Source organism: Ailuropoda melanoleuca, chromosome 2 (genome assembly GCF_002007445.2).
Source record: "Ailuropoda melanoleuca isolate Jingjing chromosome 2, ASM200744v2, whole genome shotgun sequence".
NCBI lineage: Eukaryota > Metazoa > Chordata > Mammalia > Carnivora > Ursidae > Ailuropoda > Ailuropoda melanoleuca.
The window spans coordinates 162,959,604-162,987,394 of record NC_048219.1 but is presented as its reverse complement, the minus strand read 5'-3'; the positions used below and the strand labels follow the sequence as shown (position 1 = coordinate 162,987,394).

The 27,791-nt window shown below is 37.3% G+C and overlaps 1 protein-coding gene across 8 annotated transcripts in view; it reads right to left on the bottom strand.

Moving 5' to 3' along the window:
- The window catches only part of PLCL1 (phospholipase C like 1 (inactive)), a 328,454-nt gene that overhangs the window by 27,434 nt on the left and 273,229 nt on the right, over positions 1–27,791 (bottom strand). For 7 of the 8 annotated variants that reach the window (XM_019800484.2, XM_034654909.1, XM_034654908.1 and 4 more), the window contains 2 exons: positions 26,516–26,591; positions 24,300–24,409 (listed from right to left, as the gene is read on the bottom strand). In XM_019800484.2, the coding sequence (XP_019656043.2) occupies positions 24,300–24,409; positions 26,516–26,591 (186 nt within the window). Of the gene's footprint in view, positions 1–16,355; positions 16,454–24,299; positions 24,410–26,515; positions 26,592–27,791 lie in introns of those variants that run through there. The other variant, XM_034654906.1, reaches the window with a different exon arrangement.

The following is a 27,791-nucleotide window of genomic DNA, read 5'->3' as shown; positions in this document are numbered from 1 at the left end:
CAAAGTTAAAATCTAACTAAGATCTAGCTGAGCTACAAATGAAATTTTTCTCCTCTGATTTCTAGAACATTGTGGATTGTTTAGCTTCTCTATCGTGCTCCACTATACCAATAAATGGCAGGTTCCCAAGAGGACACACCACTGCACATGAATCCCTTTGAAATTACTAAAGACTTCTCTTAAGAGTAAACCTTAGCAGGGGCGCCTATGTGGTTCAGTCGGTTAATCTTCTGGTCTGCCTTCAGCTCAGGTCATGATCTCAGGGTCCTGGGATCAAGCCCCACATAAGGCTCCCTGCTCAGCAGGGAGTCTGCTTCTCCCTGTCACTCTCCCTCTGTGCTCTCCCTCTCTCTCTCTTTCTCAAATAAATAAATAAAATCTTCAAAAAAAAAAAAAAAAGTACGCCTTAGCAGAGAAAATCACTGTGGTAGATAATAATTATAATTAATGAAGGAATAAATACTTAAAGACACTCCTAAAAACTGCAGGGAAAATAGAAGGCTAGAGACAGAAAAATACTTAGACTGACAATTTCATGGAGGTTCTATGACAAATCCAGGGGGCACCACTCACACAGACGCAAAGGAAATGGCATCCCCTAGAGCTGTGTAGTGCACAACTCATGGCGGCATGCGGCAGCTCTGGCCAATTCAGGGATCAGATCATTAAATTTTGGGTTGCAAAAAAGAAATGGCATTGGTGTAGAAATGTCTCCAGTAAGATAATTTTCATATATTGATGTTTAACTTCACTGAAATTCATAAAGTCTCAAGTAATGAATTATCAAGGTCAGCAGTAGTTCAAGGTCTCCTGTGAAAACTTCCTGGGTATCCTTGACAAAGGAGCCAAAGGAAATGATCTTCCCAGGAGCAGTTATTTAAAGAATAAGGACAGTGGTGATCACTCCACTATTTGCTCCCTCTTCTTCTGACCAGAGAGGAAGTTCTAGGACAAAAATTATGCTTTCTGAGACAAACCCAATAATCTGTAAGTTGGTGGTTATTAAGCAAAGGATAATAACAGAAATGATATAGTCTCAGTGATTTCACTGCAATTTCATAGCTGAAACAGTACTTTCCAGAATTCAGAAATGGAATGTCTACCCTGGCAGTGCTTATCATTATTATATTGTTGTACATTTTTATGATTTTCACAAGAACTGAGAGTAGTTTTTAATAACAGAAATTTCAGAGGAAGACATCACTTCTTCACTGTTGTTATTATATCTTCATGCATATTTCCAGAGCTTAGAATGAGTACGGTTAATAAATGAATTGTTTAATATAAGAACCAGGGCTGTGTTATAACATAGCACACAAGCACACACTATATATACATATAATTGTTCCTTTCAATGACATTCTTCCTCTCCCAGGCAAAAATGTATTACAGATAAAAGAGAACAGGAAGGAAGTTGCTGGCTTTTTTCCCTCTCTGGTTTCAGATTACATGAAAAGACTCCACGGGCTGACTCAGAGGATACACAATATACATTGTTAAGAATCTTTAGTCTCATTTATTCAGATTTAATATTAGGACGAAGTTACTATTAAAACATACTTTTCATACACAAGGATTTACATGCCAGCTTCATTTTTTGCCGCCTTGGATATTAGTTTCTTGGTTAATATCAAAGCCACAATAAACAAAAGAGCCACTTCTGCAATATGTATAAGTGTAAAGAACCATCTGGAAGGTAAGGGAATGGAGGAAATGGTGTGCAACCAGCCATGATTTCACCAGCAAATAAACTGTCTATAGCTCTCAACTGTCAATATGACTATTCTATCAGCTGTTCAAAATGTACTCATCCATGCAGTGTGAAGGAATAAACTACTGCTGTAATAATGTACCACCAGAGAACACAAGTAACTCTAAAACAGTCAACCTCTCCTCTCTGTACATTTTTTGCCTAAAAAAAAAAAAAGTGAAACTCAACTAAATCTGGAGAAACAGAAAATTACAGTGAGACAAACCCACATTTCTGACCCAAGGCAATTGGAATTAAGTGCTGAAACCCAGCCCAGAATTTTAGGATATCTAGTATATTTTAAATGTATATGAGAAATACATCTCTTAATGCATGTTTAAGAAAAAAAGCTCAACTTTTTGAAGGTAGATTTGTTAGTAATTGATCAGGAACTTCTTTCTGGCCCAAGAGATTAATATCTCTCAGGCCAGGGTCCGCAAACCAATTTTATTCTTGTTGTTCCCCCAGCTGCTTGGTAGCAGGCAGCTGGGAAATCTACAATATTCTTGATGATTAAGGGATACCTCTGAGATATTTGGATTGCAATCTTTTTATTCTGCAATACATTGTAGAGCAATTTAAGAACTTTCCATCCCTGAGTCCATTGACTCAAAAGTCCATTGAGAATAGTATCTTTTAAACAAATACTCAAAGAGTTTGACTATTTTTAGAACACATAGCTTTGTCCTGGCAGATTTACAAACCAAATCATGAGGGGTTAGTGTATCTTGCTGCATACCAAACAATTCTCTTCAGTGAGAAAAAAATCTATAGTCTTGGCGGTCTCTGAAAGCAAGCTGCTTCTACCTAATGACTTTATAACCCTTCCATGAAATCATCTGATAATCAAAAGTTTAAGACTCAATCCTAAGTCATAGTTTTGTGATGTTTTTTCCTTCCAGAAGTTACTTTCTTTCGAAGCATTAATATAATGATACTGATACTGATAACGATGAATGTTTCTTGCCTTATTAAAATAGTTTTCTGAACAGTTATGTGTAAATTTTTTATGAATCTAAAGTTACTTCTAAAAATCCAAAGGGATTTCTTTTTTAAAAAATCTATAACCTTTTCATAAAGCCAAGGATTTTTCCTTAAAAGGAAAATTCTGTTCCTAACTATTCTGCTTTGATGAATAGGTGCTTTCATCTATTACAAATGCTGAAAGTATCACAAATATATGGGGGGTGATTAACAACAAAATTGTTTTACAAGAAGTGGAAAATAAGGAGGAAAAAAGGCTCCCTTGTCACCCACTCCCTCCCTGGTGGTCTGTTACTTTGGGTATATAATCTCATACATGATGTATATTTGAGCACACTGGATCTACTTGAAATAAGAGAAGTCTAATTTAATAGGAAGATAACCACCTCTGGACTGAGAGAAATATTCTTATTACCCATCATGACCTCTTCAATATGGCTTTAAAAGAGTAACATCCAATTTCATTATTCTTAACCTAAATTGTCCTTTATATGTTTACATTTCCAGATAGGTATATACGTGTGTATATATAGCCAAACACATAGAACGTTTTTATATACATATTTATATATGTAGGTTTGTATGTTGACATTGTTAAACTTACCCTGAGCCCTGTGCTCCTGGAAAACAGGGATGTTAAGAAATCCCACACCTTTTTGCGTTCTAGGAAATGGTTTACTGCAAATAACCACCATTCCCCATTATGAGTTAGATAAGACTCATAAGTGCCCCCCATGTTTACCTATCCTGAGGCGAGACACAGACCTTCCAGATTCCCTTTCAGAAATGATTAGCTGAACTGTTTGAACCCCTTAACTAATCTAGACAAAATACCTGCCTCCCTGATTTGGCCCAACTTTAGTTAGGCTTCTCTGTTTCCTTCAGGCCCCTGAACTTTACCCTCCCCCAGTCAGAGCTGGCAGAGAGCACCTTAAAATTCTTTTAGAATCACACACCCAGTCATTCGCTCCCCATACCCGGTTCATTCTAGCCTTGTTTGCCCCTCCCAAGGGACAAAAAAGAAAAATCCTTTTTGCCTGATCTTTGAGAAGCTTACAGATTTTATGAAAGGAACACTCTCCCTACTTTTTGCAATGGTCCCCTTCCTCATATTGAAATAAACCTTTCAAATAAAATCTTTATTTACCTGAATCTGGATTTGCTTTTACATGAATAACAATTTATATACCACACTTGCATATACATTCAGAGAAGCGAGCTCATGTTGCTCTGACTTGAATTAAGAATAAGGAAATTAGATAGATGTATCCCATCTTCTCCCTAGAGTAACGTGGAAAGAAGAGCCTGAGTCTGAAAAACCAAAAGGGCTAGAAGAAACTAGAATGAAACACTTTTGCTACCAATTTTTTTCCACTTATATCATTGGAGACATCAAACTCACCTCAGCTACAACTCACCTTAGACACAGACTGTGTAAGAAACAAATTTTCTCTAAAGAAATTTTCCTGTGAGAAAACTAAGACCTTCCCTAACCTCACAAGTGGAAACCAAGTCCTCTGGTCTATGATGCATCTATTTATTAGGATCCTGCCACTTTTGAATTATTCAAAATCATTATAAAATGCAGCTTTCATCTGGAAAAAAAAATGTACCTCTGAGAGACACTAAATTTAGTTCCACTGGAGATAAAGTAAAGTGGTCTGTGCTTCCATAATCATGTCAACAGCCTAGCTTTTATCTCTACTCAACTCCTGGGCAGCACAGCTGGGATGCAGCCACACAAGGCAGAAATCTGGACACCACGTAACCAGCCTGCTTATTGCTAAGAAGCATTAACATTCCGCCTGAACTGTCCTAGACTGTTGAACAAGAGCTGTTTGAAATAATGCTTTACATTTGCAACTTTTTTTTAATTACAGATGCATTAATTAGACTCCTTTTTTAAAAATCTACTGCTTTTTCTAACATGAATACAGTAATATTATACATTATATAATTCTCTGTCTGCATCTTTTCAGTTTGAAATCACAGAAAACTCTCAAAAACCAACCTTTCCACATCCTCCCCTGCAACTACAAGCTGTTGAATACATTTGGTAGATACACATGAACACAGAACGTTGCTCCAGATTATTATTGTAGAAGATGGGTGATTAAATTCACTTGTAATTGACAACATGACTCATGACCAGATTTGATATAACCACAAATTAGCTATGATGCTAATGAGTGGTAATTAAATGAGTGAGGCAGACATTTTAGAACTCCCAAGACCTGGCTGAGGAGATGCAGCACATCTTTGCTTTGATTTGTTTTATTTTCACCATTATCTTCAGATTGTTTTGGCAACCATACTCACGTATCAAGGTACAAGGCAGAGTTTTGGAATTGAGGAAAAGTTAAAGATATTTACTTTCTGCTCAAATGGTACTTCCTCATGGAAGACTTCCCCGACCTCTACTGTTAGGTCAAATCCCATCACACAGTCTCACAAGGCCATGCAACTTCTCCTTCATGGTAATTATCATGGTGAAAAAATTAATAATCAGTGTGTGGTTATTAATGTCTGCCTCTCTCACTAGACTGTCAGCTCCATGAGACCAGGGGACCATGTTTTTCTTCACTAGTACATTCCCAGGTACAAAACCTCGCACCCAGTAAGGGTTTATAGATATTTACTAAATGGATGAATGTGGTTTTACTGGAACAAAACAAACAAAAAAAATTACAGTTTGCTAATTTATGGATTAGAAGACTCTTTTATGCTTTGCACCTTCTTATTTATAAATGTTAAAGTGAAAATAAATTAAATCAGCTTCTTGAGATGGAATAAGGTCTTTATTCTGCCTTAATAAGACAAAGAATAAAAAGGTTCTAAAAAATGTGTCTGAAACACCTTTTCAAGTACTTAATCTGAGTATAAATATATCAAATTCAGCCTATGAAATTCCAGGAATAGCTGTTACACCTTCTAAATGTATACTCTTCACTTCATAGGGCCTAATAATATTTTCTTTTATGTATAAAAATGGTATTGACACATGATTAGAATTGTTTTTCTAGGACTAATCTATTCATTCTATCTCACCTGCCACCTTCTTCCTGGTGATAAATGGCATGCATTGTAAGGCATCTGGTTGAGATTTCAGGTGAGTCTGGGGCTTGCTAGGTTGGGTAAGACTAAACCAGTTACCACTAAAATGAGACATTCAATATTAGCATCATCACTATTTTGTTCTTCCCAACTGCAGTCACCAAATATTTCCAGGATGACAAATATCATAAGTACTTGCCAACATTCAAACATTATTTTTAAAACATTTATTTGGCAAAGAAATTTAAATAAATTAAAAAAATAAAATGAAAATTTGAAAAATTAATATAGCCTAAAGAAGATAGAGACTGGGTCAATACACAACATTCCTTTCATTAGCTTTTAGGCACACTTAACCTAACAATACAAGAAATTTTTCATGTTGTAGGTATGTTTTTGACCAGATGAATACACAGCTAGCTGGCTAGTCTTGAGATAGCAATTACTTATGTGGTCCTTGCTATACAATTTACTTTTTACTACAGAGCACTTAACTTACAGAGTTTAACAGCTATGCTACATATTTCCAGAGCAGAAGAACTCTGAATTATAAACTGAATTTAATTATCAGAACCTCTATAATGTTTTTTGAGTATTTTCACTACAGGACAGCCTTGCAAAATGCAAGAAAGGATAAGAGATCATTCTGTTTGCAAATGTTCCTAACAGGAAGACAATGTTGTTAAGATGTCAATACTACCAAAAGCAATCTACATATTCAAAGAAATCCCTAGCAAAATCCCAATGATGTTTTTACAGAAATAGAAAAACCCACCCTAAGTCATGTGGAATCTAAAGAGACTCTGAATAGCCAAAACAATCTTGAAAAGGAAAAACAAAGCTGGAAGACTCATACTTCTTGATTTTATTTTTTTAAGGTTTTTATTTATTTATTTAAGTAATCTCTACATCCAATGTGGGGCCTAAACTCACAACCCCGAGATCAAGAATCACATATTCTTCCAACTGAGCCAGCCAGGCACCCCTCATACTTCCTAATTTTAAAACTTACTACAAATCTACAGTAATCAAAACAGTGTGGTACTGGCAGAAACTCAGACATATAGGCCAGTAGAATAGAATAGACAGCCCGGAAAGAAACCCTCACATATATGATCAAATGATTTTTGACAAGGATACCAACACCATTGAATGGGAAAAGGATAGTTTTTGCTGCAAATGCTGTTGGGAAAACTGGATATCCACATGCAAAAGAATTAAGTTGGACATTTACCTAGCAACATACATAAAAAATAACTCAAAATGGAAAAGAACTAAAACTATAAAAGTCTTAGGAAAAAAACATAAGGCAAAGTTTCACAACACTGGATTTGGTAATGATTTCTTGGATATGACACCAAAGACACAGACAAAAGAAAAAATAGACAAATTAGACTTCATGAAAAATTTTCAACTTTGTGCATCAAAAAGACAATATTCATCAAAGTAAAAAGCAACATACAGAATGAGATAAATATTTGCAAGTCATATATGTGATAAAGGATTAATATCCTGAATATATAGAGAATTCCTAAAATTCAATAATAAAAAAAAGCAACAATCCAATTCAAAAATGGGCAAAGGACTTGAATAGATATTTCTCCAAAGAAGATACACAGATGACAAATAAGCACATGAAAAAATATTCAACATCATTAACCATTAGAAAAATGCAAACCAAAAAATTACAATGAGATACCACCTTACACTTATAGGGATGACTACTATAAGAAAGAGAAAGGCAGGAAGAGAGAAAGAATAAAAGAGAGAAAGAGAGTAAGGAAGGAAGGAAAGGAGGGAGAGAGGGAGAAAGAAAGAGAGAAAGAAAGAAAATAAGCAGCAAGGATGTGTAGAAATTGGAATTCTTGTGCATTTTTGGTGGGAATGTAAAATGGTACAGCCAATGTAGAAAAGAAGGTGATGGCTTCTCAAAAATATTTTTTTAATGAGTTTTTATTATATCATGTTAGTCACCATACAGTACATCCCCGGTTTCCGATGTAAAGTTCGATGATTCATTAGTTGCGTATAACACCCAGTGCACCATGCAATACGTGCCCTCCTTACTACCCATCACCGGTCTATCCCAATCCCCCACCCCCCTCCCCTCTGAGGCCCTCAGTTTTTTTCTCATAGTCCATAGTCTCTCATGTTTCATTCCCCCTTCTGATTACCCCCCCTTTCTTTATCCTTTTCTTCCCCTACCAATCATCCTAGTTCTTATGTTCCATAGATGGGCTTCTCAAAAATATTAAACACAGACTTACCATATGATCCAACAATCCACTTCTGGGTCCCAAAGAATTGAAAGAAATGAAATCAGGGTTTCAAAGAGTTATTTGTACATCCATGTTTATAGCAGCATTAATCACAAAAGCTAACACATGAAAGTGTCCAAGTGTCCATCAACAGATGAATAGATAAGCAAAATGTGGTATTTATAGGACTTCGAGGGAAGATGGCAGAGTAGGAAGACCCTAAGTTCACATTGACCCATGGATACAACTAGATAATATTCACATCAGTGTAAATAACCCAGAAGAAGACCTGAAGACTGGCAGAACAAACTCTCCACAGTTAAATATAGAGAAAAGCCTGCATCGAAGAGGGTGGGAAGGGCAGAGATGCAATTGTGAGCTAAATGGAGCCCCAGGACTGTCTACCGGAGGGAGGAAAGACATGGACATGGGTAGGGGAGAGAAACAAACTAGAGAGCCCACAAGGGAAGATACCCATAACATTTGCCTTTGAAAACTAGAGAAGCCAAATTTCATGAGTTCTTACAATCAGTGAGACTTCAAATCTAGAACTTCAAAGATTAGCAGGCTCACAGGAAAGCTGGGAGGGCAATAGGAAACTGAGTCCCCGCCCTTAAAAAGACAGCACAACAAACAGCCCCATAGAGATATAGTGCAGAAGCAGCACTTTGAAAAATGCCTGGGGTGTATGGGAGGGAGATGTATTTACCAATCTCAGAACATGTGGTGGAGAGGCAGGGATGTTGGGAGCTAGCTCCAGGAACAAAGAAGCTAGCTCTTTCCTTCCCCCACTACTCAACCTAAACACACAGCCATGTGTAGGAATCAACATGGAGCAAACACTCCTTACCTAACTTGCTAATAGTGCACCCCCTCCCTGCATTCCCCTGCAGACACACCCACTCCAGCCAGGCTTCTGCTTCAGGTCTCCTCCCACAACACACCAGCGCAAACCTTGCTAACGCTCCCACCCTGCTCCTGTGTGTTTCTGCAGTTCCACCCCCTCCAATTTGCTTTTGGCTTGAGCCTATCCAAAGCAAGCCACAAGCCTGGCAGTGTGCAAACAGCCCCAACAGGGGCCAGCACCACCCCAAGTAATGGGAAAAAATTACTCCATTTCCCATTACTCCAAGTAATGGGAAAAAGGGAAAGATAACCACATACACCGGTCAGACTGCAGCTCAGGTACTGGGCTGGTGGTAGATATCTGGTCTGACTGCAGGCCACACCTACCAACAAAAGATTCTAAGGGCACAGCATAGGGGAAGCACTACTGCATCTCTAGCAAATGCCTGGTCTGACTCAGCTCAAGCCCAGAGCAGCCCCAGACTGGCCCACTGACCACCCAAGGACAAAACCCTGCCCATAGTGAGCAAAAAGAACAATTGCAGACAACTGGACTGAAGGAAAAAGTGGCTCAGCCACAACAGCAGGGTGCACACAACACACACAGAAGACAGCCTTCAAGTGCCAGGTTCTGGTAAACAGGGGACACTGCAGAGCACTAAAGGGCTTCTCCATAAGGCCACTACTTTCAAGAACTGGAGACACAACTGACTTTCCTAACACAAAGATACAGACAGAGGGAATTAGGCAAAATGAGGAGACAGAGAAATATGTCCCAAATGAAAGAATGGGACTGTCATAGCAAGAAACTCAAGCGAAATGGAGATAAGTGGTATGCCTGATAAAGAATTTAAAGTAATGTCATAATGATACTCACTGGACTTGAGAAAAGAGTGGAGGATCTCAGTGAGACCCTCAACAAAAAGAAAACATAAAAAAGAACCAGTCAGAGATGAAGAACTCAATAACTAAAATTAAAAAAGCACTATATGGAATAAATAGTAGACAAGAGGAGGCAGAACAGATCAGCACCCTAAAGGTCATAGAAATGGAAAGCTACCCAGATGAAAATGTGAGAGAAAAAATAATAATAATAATACAAAATGAAAACAGACTTAGGGAACTCAGCGATACCAACAAACATAATAACATTCACATTATAGGGATCCCAGAAGAAAAGAGAGAAAAAGGGGTAGAAAATTATTTGAAGAAATGATATCTGAAAACTTCCCAAATATGAAAAACAGAACTCCAGATCCAGGGGGCACAGTAGCCCCCAACAAAATCAACCCAAGGAGTTCCACAGCAAGACATATAGTAATTAAAAATGGCAAAGGTGGTGATAAAGACAGAATTTAAAAAACAGCAAGAGAGAAGAAAACAGTTATATACAAGGGAAACCCTATAAGGCTATAAGCTGATTTTTCAGCAGAAACTTTGCAGGCCAGAAAAAAGTGACATGATATACTCGACGTGCTAAAGGAAAAAAACCTGCAGCCCATAATACCCTATCCAGCAAGGCTATCATTCAGAATAAAAGCAGAGATAAAGAGTTTCCCAGACAAACAAAAGTTAAATGAATTCATGAAAACTAAACCAGACCTACAAGAAATGTTAAAAGGGACTCTTTGAGTGGAAAGGAAAGACGCATAAGTAGGAGTAAAAAAAGTAAGAAGCACAAAAACAGTAAAATTAAGTAAGGGACTCACAAAATAAAAGGATGTAAAGTATGATAGCATATTATAAAAACTGATAGAGAGAAGAGTAAAGAATTAATTCAAACTTAAGTGACCCTCAACTTAATTATAGACTGCTATATGCATAAGATGTTATATACAAGCCAAATGGTAACCACAAATCAAAAACCAATAATAGACATTAAAAAAATAGAGAAAGGAATCCAAGTATAACACTTAAAAAAGCCAACTAATTGTGAGAAAAGAGAGCAAGAGAAGAAAGGAACAGAGAAGAACTACAAAAACAACTATAAAACAAGTAACAAAATGGCAATAAGTACGTATCTATCAATAATTACTCTGAATGTAAATGGACTAAACATTTCAATCAAAAGACATAGGGTGACAGAATTAGTAACAAGGCAAAACCCATCTATTTGTTGCCTACCGGAGACTCATCTGAGACCCCTTTAGACACATGCAGATGGAAAGTGAAGGGATGAGGGTGCCTGCATGGCTCAGTTAGTTAAGTGTCTGCTTTTGGCTCAGGTCATGATCTCAGGGTCCTGGGATTGAGTCCCACATCAGACTCCCTGCTAAGCAGGGAGTCTGCTTCCCTTTCTCCCTCTGCCCCTCCCCATGCTTGTGCTCGCTCTCTCTCTTGCTCTCTCTCTCAAATAAATAAATAAAGTCTTAAAAAAAAAAGAAAGAAAAGAAAGTGAAGGGATGAAAAAGCATTTATCATGCAAATGGAAATGAAAGAAACCCTACATTGGACAAAATAGACTTTAAAACAAAGACTGTAACAAGAGACAAAGAAGGACACTATATAATCATAAAGGGAGCAATCCAACAACAAGATAGAACAATTGTAAATATTTATGCATCCAACATGGGAGTTACATAATATATAAAGCAGTTAACAACAAACATAAAGGAATTAATCAGTAGTAATACAATAATAGTAGGAGATTTTAACATCCTACTTATATCAATGGATAGATCATCCAAACAGAAAACCAACAAGGAAAAAGGGGCTTTGAATGTTCCACCAGGGGAGATGGGGGCATCTGGGTGGCTCAGTTGTTTAAGCGTCTGCCTTCAGTTCAGGTCATGATCCCAGGGTCCTGGGATCAAGCCCCACATCAGGCTCCCTGCTTAGAGCGGAGTCTGCTTCTCCCTCTGTCTTCCCACTACTTGTGTGCTCTCAAGCTCTCTCTCTCTCTCTCAGACACTCTCTATCAAATAAATAAATAAAAACTTTTTAAAAAATGAATGACCCATTGGACCAAATGGATCTAGCAGATATATTCAGAATATTAAATCCTAAAACAGCAAAATATACATTCTTTTCAAGTACACATGGAACATTCTCCAGAATAGATTACATACTGAGTCACAAAACAAGTCTCAACAAATTCAAAAAGACTGAAGTCAAACCACGCATCTTTTCTGACCACACACAGTGAAATTAAAGATCATCCACAATGATAAAATCTGGAAGAGCACAAATACTCATAGGTTAAATAACAGGCTACTAAACAATAAATGGGTCAACGAAGATCAAAGAAGAAATCAAAAAATATATAGATATAAATGAAAATGAAAGCGCTGTGGTCCAAAATCTTTGGGATGCAGCAAAGCAGTTTTAAGAGGGAAGTTTATAGTAATATAGGCCTGCCTAAGAAGCAAGAAAAATCTCAAATAAACAACTTAACCCTACACCTCAAGAAGCTAGAAAAAGAACAAACCAAACCCAAAACCAGTAGAAGGAAGGAAAAAAATAAAGATTAGAGCAGAAATAAATGAAATAGAAGTAAAAACAACAATAGAATAGATTGGTGAAACCAGGAGCTGGTTCTTTGAAGAGATCACCAAAATTGATAAACTTTTTTTTTTTTAAGACAACATGAGTTTATTTATTTTTTATTATATTATGTTAGTCACCATACAGTACATCCCTGGTTTTTGATGTAAAGTTCCATGATTCATTAGTTGTGTATAATACCCAGTGCACCATGCAATACATGCCCTCCTTACTACCCATCACCAGCCTATCCCATTCCCCCCGCCACGCAAAACTGATAAACTTTTAGCCAGATTCATTAGAAAGGAAGGAAGGAAGGAAGGAAGGAAGGAAGGAAGGAAGGAAGGAAGAAAGAAAGAAAGAAAGAAAGAAAGAAAGAAAGAAAGAAAGAAAAAGAAAGAGGACTCAAATTTAAAAAATCAGAAATGAAAGAGAAGAAATAACAATCGACACCACAGAAATACAAAGAATTATAAAAGAACATTATAAAAATTATATGCCAACAAATTGGACAACCTAGAAAAAAATGAATAAATTCTTAGAAACAAATAGTCTCCCAAAACTGAATCAGGAAGAAATAGAAAATTTGAACAGATCGACTACTAGCAATGAAATCGAAGCAGTAATCAAAAATCTCCCAACTAACAAAAGTCCAGGACCACATGGCTTCACAGGTGAATTCTATGAAACATTTAAAGAGAATCCAAACCAATTCCCTTCAAGCTCTTCCAAAAAATAGAAGAGGAAAGAAAGTTTCCAAATTCATTCAAGAGGCCAGCATTACCCTGATACCAAAACCAGAGAAAGACACTACAAAAAGAAAAAAAGAAAGAAAGAAAAGAAAGAAAAGTATAAGCCAATATCTCTCATGAATACAGATTTAAAAAAAAAAATCCCAGCAAAATATTAGCAAGCCAAATAATCATTCACCACAATCAAGTGGGATTTATTCCTGGAATTCAAGGGTGGTTCAATATTTGCAAATCAATCAATGTGATACATTACATCAATAAGAGAAAGGATAAAAACTATATGATCATATCAGTAAATGCAGAAAAAGCATTTAGCAAAGTACAACATCCATTCATGATTTAAAAAAAAAAAAAAAAGAAAAACCTCAACAAAGTAGGTTTAGAGGGAACATACCTCAACACAGTAAAGGCCACATATGAAAACCCACAACTAACATCACACCCAATGGTGAAAAACTGAGAGCTTTTCCCCTAAGATCCAGAGCAAGACAAAGAGGGAATCTCTCACCACTTTTATTTAACATAGTACTGGACATACTAGCCATAGCAATCAGATAACAAAAAGGAACAAAAGGCATCCACATTCATAAGAAGAAATAAAAGCTTCACTATTTGCAGATGACAGGATACTATATATAGAAACCTTAAAGTCTCCATCAAAAAACTACTAGAATTGATAGAATTTGGTAAGGTCAGAGGATACAAAATCAATATACAGAAATCCATTGCATTTCTATAAACTAAAATGAAATAGCAGAAAGAGAAATTAAGAAAATAACCCCAGGGTGCCTGGGTGGCTCAGTCGGTTAAGTGCCTGCCTTCAGTTCAGCTCATGATCCCAGGGTCCTGGGATTGAGCCCCAGATCAGGCTCCCTGCTCAGCGGAGAGTCCGCTTCTCTCTCTCTCTCTCTCTCTCTCTCTGCCCCTCCCCCTGCGCATGCTCTCTCTCTGTTAAATAAATAAATAAATAATGTAAAAAAAAAAAAAGAAAGAAAGAAAGAAAGAAAGAATGAAAGAAAGAAAGAATGAAAGAAAGAAAGAAAACAACCCCATTTACAATTGCACCAAAAAGAATTAAATACCTGGGAATAAACTTAAGGAGGAGAAAGACCTATACTATGAAAACTACAAAACACTGATGAAAGAAATTGAAGATGACTACAATGGAAAGATACTCCATGCTCATGGATTGGAAGACAAATATTGTCAAAATGTCCACACTACCCAAAGCAGTCTACAGATTTAATGCAATCCCTATGAAAATACCAACAGCAATTTTCACAGAACTAAAACACATAATCCTAAAATTTGTATGGAACCAAAAGACACCCAGAATAGTCAAAGCAAACTGGAAAAAGAAGAACAAAACTAAAGGTATCACAATCCCAGATTTCAAGATATACTACAAATCTATAGTAATCAAAACAGTATGGTACTGGCACAAAAACAGACACAGATCAATTGAACAGAATAGAGAGCTCAGAAATAAACCCACAAACCCACGATTAATCTTTGACAAAGGAGGCAAGAACATGCAGTGGGAAAAAGTCTCTTCAACAAATAGTATGGGAAAACTGGACAGCAACACGCAAAAGAATGAATCTGGACCACTTTATTATATTATACACAAAAATAAACTCAAAATGGATTAAGAACCTAAATGTCAGACCTGAAACCATAAAAATCCTAGAAGACAGCACAGGCAGTCATTTCTCTGACACTGGCCATACCAACATTTTTCTAGATGTCTCCTGAGGCAAGGGAAACAAAAGCAAAAATAAAAATAAAAAGCTTCTGCACAGCAAAGGAAATAATCAACAAAACCTAAAGACAACCTAATGAAAGGGAGAAGTTATCTGCAAATGATATATTCAATAAAGGGTTAGTATCCAAAATATATAAAGAACTTATACAACTCAACACACAAAAAAACAAATAATCCAGTTAGAAATGGGCAGAAGACATGAATAGACATTTCTCCAAAGAAGACACAAATGGCCAACAAACACTTGAAAAGATATTCAACATCACTCATCATCAGGGAAACACAAATCAAAACCACAATGAGATGCCACTTCACACCTGTCAGAATGACTAAAATCAAAAACACAGGAAACAAGTGTTGACAGGATGTAGAGAAAAAGGAACCCCTGTGCACTGTTGGTGGGAATGCAAACAGGTGCAGCCACTGTGGAAAACAGTATGGAGTTTCCTCAAAAATTAAAAATAGAAGTACCCTATGATCCAGTAATTCCACTCCTGAGCATTTACCCAAAGAAAATGAAAACACTAATTTGAAAAGATATAGGCACCCCTATATTTTTTGCAGCATTATTTACAATAGCCAAATTATGAAGGAGCCCAAGTGTCCATTAATAGATAAATGGATAAAGAAGATATGATACACACACACAACAGAATATTACTCAGCCATAAATAAGAATAGAATCTTGCCATTTAAAGAAACATGGATGGATCTAAAGAGTATTATGCTAAGAAAAATAAATCCGTCAGAGAAAGACAAATGCCATATGATTTCATTCATACGTGGAATTTAAGAAACAAACAGAAAAAAAAGAGACAAAACAAAAAACAAGCTCTTAACAATAGAGAACAAACTGATGGTTGGGGTGGTGGATGGGGGGATGGGTGAAATAGGTAAAGGGGATTAAAGAGTATACTTTTCTCGAAGAGCACTGAGTATAGAATTGTTGAATCACTATGCTGTACACCTGAAAGTAATATAACACTGTATGTTAACTATACTGGAATTAAAATAAAAAATAAAATAAATAAAAATAAATATATAAATAAATGTAAAACACACAATGTATTTATATACAACAGAATATTATTCAGCTATATAAAAGAAGGACTTTCTGACACATATTACAACATGGCTGAGCCCTGAGGACATTATGCTAAGTGAAATAAGCCAGTCACCAAAAAAGACAAATACCGCATGATTCCACATTTATGAAGTACTTAGAGTAGTCAAAAAATCATAGAAACAGAAAGTAGAATGGTGGTCTTCAGGGGCTGAGTTATTTTTTAGTAGATCCCAAATTTCATTTTACAAGATGAGAAGAGTTATGGGCATGGATGGTGGTGATGGTTGCACAACACTATGAATGTATTTAATACCCCTGAACTGTTGCTTAAAAATAATTAAGATGGCAAAATTTATGCTCTATGTATTTTAGCACAATTAAAAAAAAAAAACTCGGGAAACAAAAATTCCCAAAAGATGGTAAGTATAGATCATCTTACTTGGAAAGAGCCATCAGGAAGGGAAAATACGGCAGTGGGGACATTGCACTGAGAGTCTGTGAAGTGAGAACAGAAACTGAATGTAATTAGGGCTTCGTGCTGCCATAGGTTAGAAACAAAACAAAGGAGGGGGATTAAGACATAAAAGAAAAGATGTATAAGTACAGAGATTTACACTATTGATAGGTTAGTGAGGACAGGATCAGTGTGTTTAAACAATGGAATGTAGATAAGCGCAGAGAAAGACTGAAAATGACAAATAATCATAAAAATGTGAAGACATAGAAGGACTCCAGCTATCATAAAATCTGATCTCATCTTTAGGTGAGAAAGATAATCTAATTTTTTAAAGATTTATTTATTTATATATTTGACAGAGAGAGAGAGAGGGAGAGAGCACAAGCAAGGAGAGCAGCAGGCAGAGGGAGAGGGAGAAGCAGGCTCCCCGCTGAGCAGGGAGCCCGATGCGCGGCCTGATACCAGGACCCTGAGATCATGACCTGAGCCGAAGGCAGACGCTTAGCTGCTGAACCACCCAGGTGCCCCCAGATAATCTAATTTTTAAAGATTACACTTTTTGCAGATTTTTAGACTCATGTCCAACTTCCTACAGGTCTAAACTCTTAGATAATTAATTCTAAAATAAAATAGGAACTCACAGACCAAAATTTTGTTACTTTGTATGCATTATTAGAAAGTATTTTCCTTAGACTTACCAGAATTAAAAACTCTATGTGTGCACGCGCGCACACACGCGCGCACACGCACCTAGTCTCTATTCAGAATTAAAAGCTTTGTTTAAAACTCTTTGAAAGTTCAATTATCAAGATTGGTGATTTAAAGGCTCTTCAGTTTTGCCTGTCAGTCTCTTTTCTTCTCAGTAAAAGCCTAAGGAATTTACCTAATAGGGACTTCACCTCTCATTTCTAAATCGTCTCAGGTTTGTTATTCAAAGGAGAAGATTCCAGGATTTCTGCTCTAAAGCCTTAGGTGATAAAGGATAGACTACGCATCTGAGAGGTAGAGTTGAGGGTGCAGAGGAGTAGGCTGAGGAAGGAACAGAAAAAGGAGTGTGGCTTTTGCAACGCTCTTGCTGGAGGCATAGCTCTAAAACTTTACCTCATCAAGTTGTGAAGGCTGGCAACGTCTAGACGGAAAGCCAGGGAACCGTGTAGCTGTCCAAGAGAAACAGGAGGAGGTTGGCTGCGCTCTCAGGGTGGGTTCAGGGTCGGGCCCTGGGCTTTGGTATTTTTGTTATTTTGTTTTGCTTTCCTAATCTCAGTGGTATCTGTCCAAGGGCTCAATTACATCCAATGCTCCAGAGTGATCAGGCCCTGGGGAGCTGATTCACACTGCCCAAGCTCGTGGGCTGGTGAAAAAGGAAGTTAACTGACTCATTTACAAAGAGAAATGTGACTTCCAGGCAGATAGGACTAGTTATGTCACTTGGTCAATCCATTCCATCTCCACCAGAAAAGTATACTTGGGAAGCCAAGTTGAGAACCAAGTTGCTTGGTGAATGTAGTGTCAGAACAGGGAGAATTGGTAGTCCGAAGCGACACTCTTTCAATGTACCTTTCTGCACTGTAGGAATCCACTGCCAAGGTGACTGGAATTCTCATGTTATCTGGACAGGACACTTACTCACATAAGATAATAAATATAAAGCACTTAGTACAATACTTGACACATAAAAAGCACTCAGTTAACATATCATTATTATGATGCTGTCAATATTCCAACAGTAGAGGATAGTGGGCTGACAGCATGGGCTCTGGATTTAGATCCTTGCTCCATCACTCAATATCCACATGCCAATGGGAATCCTACTTAATGTCTCAAGCCTCAGTTTTTTTAATCTATAAAATGGGTGCAGTAACAGCAACTTTACAGGGTTACCCTTAAAATTACTTAAGATGTTGTGTGAAAATCACTTAACTGCTTATTGTAAGCAGTGAATGCTAATTGTTAATAATAGAAATAACAACTATACAGCACTTTTTATATGCTGGACACCACTTTACATATATTTACTCATTTAGTCCTCACATAACCTATGAGGTGGGTGTAGCTGAGGAACCTCATTATAGTCACCCAAATCTTTCCCTTTCCTTGAGAAAATATACACCTGCACCACTCCATTGAGTCAGATTTGACCGTGTGGCTTGCTTTGGCCAGTCAAATGTAAATAGAAGGAATATATGACACTACTTGGCAGAAGTGTTTAAAACCAATTTGTGCTTCCCTACCTCTATGATTGTAGAAGCATTAGATAGAGCTCCTAGTAGCCTGAGTTCCTAAGTGATACTTGCTGTGTCTTGTGACGGACACAGGGCAAGCAAGAAATAAGCTATTGTTTTAAGCCACTGATGTTTTCAGATTTTTGTTTCCACAGCACAATGTATCCCAATTGACTCAGAAGCACAGAAGTAAAAGGAGATTTTTCCAAGACCACACAGCTAGAAAGTGCCTGGCTTCAGCATCTATACTCTTAACTACTTTGCTTTATGTTTCTTAACAATTCATAGTAATGTCAATATGAAGACTAGTTTATTATTAATACATTGTTATCATTTGGGGCCTCTTTCTTCAGACTTCATAAATTGCTGTTCTTCTCTGAAAGAGCTGCCTCAGGAGGAAAGCTAGCCTTTCTTCAGCTTCTACTGCAACAATAGCCAGCAGCTGCCAGAAACACCATTGAGAAGTTCTCAATAGATAACATAGAGAACACTGGACATGTTCCTTCTTTATATAACCTCAGAGCAGCCTCCAGGAGCACAGTCCCTATGGCTGCCAGAAAATACTGATTTGATACACACACACACACACACACACACAGCATCACAAAGAATGATTTAAAATGTCTATGGTCACTCAGTTGAGGGTGACCCCATTTTTGCTGTCATTCAGACTTTCAGAGATGGATGCCTCTCCTTGTACCTTTTTACTTAATAACACATCATCTTGTTTCCCTTTTCCTATCTCTCAACAATGAGCAAGGACTTCAAGTGAGTTTGCAGGCTCTGTTAAAAAGCATATTACCACACTGACATTCGTTTAATTTCCCTGATGCAGCAAGAGTCCCCAGAGATGTGAGAGCCTGAAATTCGGGGACCAAATAAGAGAACCTGTCTGCATTAGCAGCACAAGTACCCAAGGAGAAGTGAAAAGCTTCAGCCTCTGCTCTTCCCAAGGAAAATGAAAATGTTGCCAAGATAAAAGCAGAAGAAGCAGAGGCTTAAGCAGTAATAAAAAGCCAAAAATTTACGCAGAAAAAGATTAGTCATATCTACTGAATATAAATCTATAAAAGAAACTTATTTTTTTTATGACACACACTGGAATGAATTAAATTACAAGCTGGAAATCTATCTATGGAAAGTATAAGTACATGTCAATTAATAGAAGTGCTCATTGATGAAGTAATGATTCATTCTTAATTTATTTAATCATGTCATTCAACTAGTAATCAATGAAATTTATGAACAAATAAGAGGTTAGCCGCTTTCTAATATTTTTATTCCTTTTCAAGCTCTAGTTACCAACTACCTTCATAAATTTTACAATAAAATGTTTACTAGTTATATTTTTTCAATATTATTTTTATTTATCTCTACTTGACACATCTCCAGCCTCCTAAATTGATTTTTTTCATCAATTTTTTTAAAAATGTAAAGATAATGGAATTTAGTTCCTTAAAATAGCCAACAGGCCAAGTTAGAAAAACATATATTGGGAAAGCTCACTAAAAATGCTACTCGTGGGTTCTTTCTAATTTCAGTTTTGTAGGTGTAACTGCTTTACAATGAAGCTCTTCTTACACTTGAGGAGTCAAGTCACTCTGCATGGAGTCCAAGACTTTAAATGAATTCCACTTTATAACACATTGTGTTTTATCAGTGACATAGTATAAATTCATATCTCTCTTCCAAAAGATCTTCAGACCTCTGCTGAGTGAAACACTTCCAAAATTAATAAAAATTTACTACAATAGGTTAACTAAGCAGGTGAAGTTGTAGCAGCTCTTTCTGGAAGACTTAAAGAACAGGGGAAATTCCCATTGTAAGATTTTAATATTATGTTAATTACCATATAAAATTCATTTCTGAAGGACAGCATGGAGGAAAGACAGATGGGAGGAATTCTTAATGTGTGAGGGTAGGATGAAATGGAGCTATCTCGGTCCAGCGATTATCTGGAAAATATACTGAAGACTGAGTCATGGAGACATGTTTCATCATACCACTCCAAATAAACACAATGGCTATTTAAGGAGTTTGAGTTTGTGCTCAGCAGTGAAAGAGAAATAAAAAGATAGGAGGATAATGTTATAGTTGGCTATTGGCATATGGCTAAAGTGTGGGGAAATGCAAAAGATCTGCTAAGCAAGTCCTACTCTGAACCCATGCAAGGTGCTAAAATATGAATGGAAGGGAAAAAAAAAAATACGGATGGGAGCTTCTATGACCATTTTGATTTCAGCCTTCTTGCTGGATCCTAAGTCCTCATCTCTGTCTTAGAAAATGTGGACACTAAGTATAATTCACATTCATTATACTATAGAGCTATTCATCTCCTTATCACTGCAAGTTTTTCTCTAGCTTCCCTGCCATTTATTAATATTAGATCAATGTAACACTGAATTGCAGGAAACATAAACTAAAGATTTATTTTTTAGTCTCAGCTCAATTTGCTTTAAAGCCAGTGCCCCTTTCTACCACTCCTTGCTCCAACCCACCATCTCCCTAGGGGCACGTTTGTCATTTTTCCCAGCTTCTCCCTTACTTGTTGGAAAGTATATTGGATTAAATATGTTTAGCTACATGAACCCACATATTCAACCAATATTAATCAATTCCCACTCCCTTCCCCTAGATAGTGGAGAGTACTTATATAAATTGTATGTAAGGAAACCTTTTCAGTTAGCAATGCGCAATTTTATAGTGAGCCATGCCATATCCTACTAATTCAATGATCATGTCTTACAAGTTTGATTATTATCACTCAACCAGTTGTAAGCAACATAAATTGAATCTAGAAAATTTAAGAAGAAAGGGCATTTATTGGAAGATGTTAGGAGCTTGGAAAATGAACAGGAAGGCTGGAGAACAAGGCAGGAACTAAGAGCTTCACATTCAAGATACAAAATAAAGGGAGAGTCTTAGAAGAATCTTCTCAGAGAGGATCATTAGACTAAACAGTCTCCAAAAGAGCCCAGCCTGGGCACCTGGGTGGCTCAGTCGGTTAATCATCCGACCCTTGATTTTGGCTCAGGTCACGATCTCAGAGTCATGAGATTGAGCACCATGTTGGGCTCCGCACTGGGCATGGAGCATGCTTGAGATTCTCTCTCTCCCTCTCACTCTGCCCCTGTTCTCTCTAAAAAAACAAAGAAAGAAAGAAAGAAAGAAAGAAAGAAAGAAAGAAAGAAAAAAAAAAAAAGAAAAAAAAGAAAAAAAAGAAAGAAAGAAAGAAGGAACCAAATTCCAAGAAGGACATTTGTTCAGCACTTGTGGAAAGAGCACCTGATTAACAAGCCCATGAAATGCAATAAGGGAAAGGAAATATTAAAAGTTCGGAAAAATTCACTATTCTTATTTAAGTTGTAGCACTCAAGCTGAAACACCAGCAGCTAGTACATGAGCTATAATCATAGAATATTGGTCATGTTTCAAGAGGTCTGTCTTAGAATGACATGTACAGCATTTGCTCGGCCCCATCTAGCAATCCACCTCCGTCACTGAACCAAATAAACACAGAAACCAACCTCAGAAAACAGTGAATGGCCTTAAGCCATAGGTTAATAAAGAAATAAGAAATCATATCTCAATTTAAAAATTAATAAACTTAAAAAATTTTTAAATAAAATAAGCAACAACAACAAACTTGTTCCTCCAATGGTCATCCTTACCTGGCCAAAGTAATAGCGTATATGGGTGTATATATAGAATGTCTAGTTTTATGCACTGTGACTTAAATATTTTGTATGTGTTACCTCATTTAATTCTCAGCAAACCCTGGGTGTTAATATTGTTGTCTACCCTAATATTATTGTCAACCTTCGAGGGATTATATAACTTGGCTGAAGCTTCACAGCTTCAGCACCCCTGAACTAGGCTGACTAGACTCAATCACATGGATTGAATTTTAAGGGAAGCAGGAGGACAGTGTAGTGTAGAACCATGGGCATGAGCTGAAATTTCTGCTTTGCTACTTACTAGCTGAAGGCAAGAAATTTAAACCTAACTAAACCTCAGTTTCCTCATCTGTGAGATGGGGAGAGTCATACCAGGGTCAGCATGAGTCGCTGCAAGGTCAGCCCATTATTGCAAAGAGGAAAGGGGAAATGTATATAAACTACTTAGGCATGAGTGCTTGTCACATAGTAAGTATTGAATAACTGATGGCTATTTTTAGTTATATGTCTGTTCCCCTTTGTAGACTAGCCCTAGAGGCTCAAGTATTAACTCTTTTGATATTTGTATCCATAGCACCTTTCTGTGATTGGCACATTAGCAAGCCCACATAAATATTTGCTGACCAGAAAGTGTTTGCACCAGCATGCACACTGCCATGTCGTACTCTAATATTAGAAAATAAGTTCCTCCTTATATTAATGCTCCTCCCTGCTCATTAAGCAAATGATGCCTATTTTCCACTGCCCCACTCCCCGGCCCCAGACTGTTAACTCATGAGGTCAGGGACGGCACCTCTTCTGTTCTCCGTGGATCCTCAGTGCCTAGCACAGAGCTCGGTACATAGTGGGAGGTTAACAAATATTTGTGAACTGAATTTTTAATAAACATTTGAAATAAATCTTTCAGTTCACCTAGCATTTTCACATAAACACATTTCTCAGCAGAGCAAGTTAAATATATCTCTTTGACACCAGACTGTCTGGGTTCAAACTCTACCTCCATCATTTACTAGCAGAGTGGTCTTGGGTAATATACCTAGGTTTTCAATGCCTCAGTTTTCTCACCTGTAAAATGAGATTAATAATAGTATTGGGGGGTGCCTGGGTAGCTCAGTTAGTTAAGCATCTGCCTTTGGCTCAGGTCATGATCTCAGAGTCCTTGGATAGAGCTGGCATTGGGCTCCCTGCTCAGCGGGGAGTCTCCTTTCCCTCTCCCTTTGCCCCTCTCCCCACTCATCATGCTCTCTCTCTCTCTCTCAAACAAATAAAATCTTTAAAAAATAATAATAATAGGATTGAGTTGTTGTGTGTATTAAAATGTTAATTTATAAAAAGCTTGTAAAACAGTATGTGACATATAGTAGGTGTTCTTTAAACTTCAGCAATGATTAATTTTGTTTGTGGCTGTTTTCTTCCCAACACACTGTCAGGAATAAATTATTCCAACTGCCTAAATCATCTTTCCTTTCACATAAGAAAATATGAAAAGTGGCATCTTTATTTCAAAATCCTAAAACCAATTTTCAGAAGAGCAAATCATAATCTCAAGAAACTATTTGCGAAAATAAATGTATTTATAGAGACTGTTCTTAAAATAAAATAATCCTAAGTGGCTCCAGATATTCTATAGTTTAAAGCTCTTCCAAATCACTCATGCTGGATCTTTGTCCCACAGCATTTGGCGTTATTCTTTCCACAAACAAGAACAGCTATATTGACTTGAGCAGAAGCGTTCATGTGAGTAAAAACACCGGGTGGTGGAATTAGGTCACTCTGTCCTCTGTCTCCACCACAAACCTCATTTGCCCTATTATGGCAAAAAGTATGTCAATCTCCTCATCACTTACAGCATGAACCTGGTGATTAGGCCACACATTACTTAAAAATTCCAATCACTGCATTTAACCACTGATGCCTCTCTACACATTGGAGAGATGAGCAGAAGAAAAATAAAGGCAAAGAGGGCACCTGGGAATTTCATTTACCTTCAATACTGTAATGTTCCAAGCAAAGCTCTCAGTTGCCTTGTTGAGTTTTCTTCCTTTCAAGCCTTCTTTAGCCCCTAGATTATGAAGTTCCTCGTGGAATTCCATCCCTTTGAAAAAAAGAACATATAAGAATTCTTAGTATAAATTTCAGAAAAAAAAAATGGGTATTTTATTCTGAAAAAATTCCCATTCCTGTCCTTTTCTCATAATTTTGAAAACCCTGAATCAAATGCTCCTTCCCATTCTGTTCATCCCCACCAATGGCTATCCTTAGGGGCAAACTAACAATAATCAATGCATTAGACCAAATTACATATTAAACAGCCAGGAGCCACCAGATAAAGACATAAGAAGGAGGTTAAGAACCAAATTCTTCCAATAAGTTACATGTGTCTTGTTTGTCTTCTACCTGGCTTTTTTGTGAAATGGTGTAATGCGTGACAATGTGTGACTGATAACCATATGTAATAGATGCACTTACTTTACTTTTCCTTATAAACCCTCCATATGGTTTGACAGTAGACCCTGGAGTCCATATGGATAACAATGTTAATCAATAAATGTTGAGTAAAAATAAAAAGATGTTTTATAAATAGTGTTCCTGGAAACAACTAAATACTTCAGCTTTGGGAATGGCCTTAAAGTTATTTTTAGCTCAATCATTTCTCAAGCTTGAATACTAAAAAAAATATCATCATCCTCAGAAATGGGAAGCACACTTTCTTCTGGACAGCTTATGCCGTCTTTGGAAGGCTATGACTGATATCAAGCCAAAGTCTCTCTCCCTGGAACCTTCACTCCTTGGTGTTAGCTAGACCCAGACCAGCTAACCCTAATCTCTTTTCCACAGTGCAGTCCTTTAAATATTTGAAGAAAGATATTAGATAAAGTCCACTAGAATCTTTTCTCCTCCAGATTAAACATTCTAGCACATTTCAGCTTTACTAACAATGACTCTTCTTTAAAGATGACATCCAGGCAGAGCCTCCGCATTGCACAGCTTCCTGGAGTTGAGCTTGTAGGAACCTGCATCCAGGAATATCATACTCCAAGTGGGCTTGAAGCAGCCCACACAGGGGAGGGATTTACCACCACCCTCCTTGTTCTAGTTACTCTACTTTTACTAATGTGGCTAAAAACCACATTAACCTTCTAGTGTTAACATTACAAATACAGTGCGTGGTAAGAGCGTGATTGTGGGGTTGGGCTTACACTCTGGCTCTACCACTTACTAGCTACATAAGCATGAGCAAGATCTTGAAACTCTCTGCAATCCAGTTTCCTCACTAGTGAAATGGTGATAGCAAGAAACTTTACTTCAAGGTACTGTGGTTGAAGATTAAATGAGTCAATACATATAAAGCTCTCAAAGTAGTGTCTGGTATATAAGAGCATTGTATAAGTACTGGTATTATTTTTGTGCTTTCTGTCAGCAGAAACATTTAAGCCTGTGGACCAGTCAGCGAAGAGCACCATTTTTAAAGTCTAGTCTGGGTTCAGATGTCAGCTCTACCCTGTGTTAATATGGAATCTTCAGTGATTCACTCAATCTCTCAGAATCTCAGATGCTTCATCTATAAATTGGACACAATGGTGCTTAACTTGCAGAGTTGTTATAAGGACTAAGTAACAGTGTGTGTGCACAGTTTATCTTATGCAAATATATCAAGCACTTGTCATTATTGTCATCTTTCTCATCATAATCATTGTGCATGGGAATCATGGAAAACATAAATCCAAGAAAGATAAAAGTACAGGGTGTGTACGAAGGTGAATACAAATAAACAGAGGGGTACCTCACAGATATGTGACCCATCCCATCCTTAAAGAAAGAACAAATCTAAAATAATGACTAATAATTGAGTCAAAAGCCTAGGAGATAAATAGGATTATGGCTCAAATTAAAAAAATGAGGTGGTATCTTAAGGAGCAATGTGTAGTAAAGGGTTTTGACAGACTTCAAAACCACAAAAGTAGATTCAGAACCCCTCACCTCTCTAGACATCTTCAGACACTACCCCCATATACATACAACCCACCTACTGTCACTTCAATTTATTCTGTACTAAACAAAGACTTAAGTTTAACTCAAAAGTATAGTTAAACTATGGCACAAAATATTTGAATTTTAAGAGTAAAAACAGAAACTTCAAAAACTACTAAGAGTTATCACTATGTTTCTAAACAAAATGGGGCAGAAGTAGGGAGATTACCTGCTTTCTGACACTGCACGATCTTTTCCTGGACTGTATCTGCCATTTCTATGAGAAACCGGCTCTCTTGAATCATCTGTCACAAAATAAACAAAAAAAAATGATTGTTAGAAGTCCTGAAACCGTCCCATTGGAAGGACAACATACAGACAGATGCACCTGATGCTGGCAGTAATGGTGAACCATGGCCTTAACCACAAGACAGAATATGGAAGGATAATGTCTGCTCCAACCCCCATGCACTCTAGCTAGACTACTGCTAGAGTCACCAACCTTATAATTACTTCAGTCATGTAACATGCTTGGCACACCATGGCTGCTACTGTCAAATAAATGTACACACATTCTTTAAGTCCCAGATCACATTCAGGAACAACTCTTTTCCACCCCCTCACTCCAAAAGTTACTGCAACATCAAGGCAAGTGGTACTGGAACAAGAACAACAAGAATCAGAATAGGGAATCACCTAGTGATGAGCTAAGGGACAATGGAACACATCAGTGAAGTTAGCAGCTTGGATTTGGGTGGTCCAAAGATGGTGGAGGTCTAGTCCTACCTCCAAAAGGACTCCAGCTCCACTGGCAAGAATGAAGAATGGGTCTGATTTCAGAGCCACCAATTCAACAGGGGTTGTAGGCAACAACACTGAAATCGCGGTCCCTGCCCTTTACACTTGAGTAGAAAACAAAAACATCCAAGAAATAATTAATATACTAAATGAAGTAGGGGAAATAAGACAACTCTCAGAGAGATGGAAAAAAGAAAATTCTGTACTTGAAGAAGAGGGAAGATAATTGGTAAAGAAGTTGTGATCAGGATGACGAGGGATTGGGGCCCTTTGAAGAAGTGACTGAAGAAAGGCAACCACTAGGCAAACTAACATTTCTTGAATTTCCAGCCACTCTTCTACTCTCAATAAGTGCTGTCCCACATCACCTGCTATTCTCTGCTTTGTCTGTCTGAATATTCTGAAGGGAATTCAAGGCAGAATCCAAAGTGGACATAAAGGTGTTGGGTAAGACATTTTTCATAATTAAATGCTGTTGAACAGATTGTAGTCTTGTATAATCACTGACAAATATAAAGTGGTTTATGATTATAAACGTTTAAGTAGAAAAGAATATTGAATCACAAAAATTTTTTTTCAAAGATTTTATTTATTTATTCGACAGAGATAGAGACAGCCAGCGAGAGAGGGAACACAAGCAGGGGGAAGTGGGAGAGGAAGAAGCAGGCTCATAGTGGAGGAGCCTGATGTGGGGCTCGATCCCATAA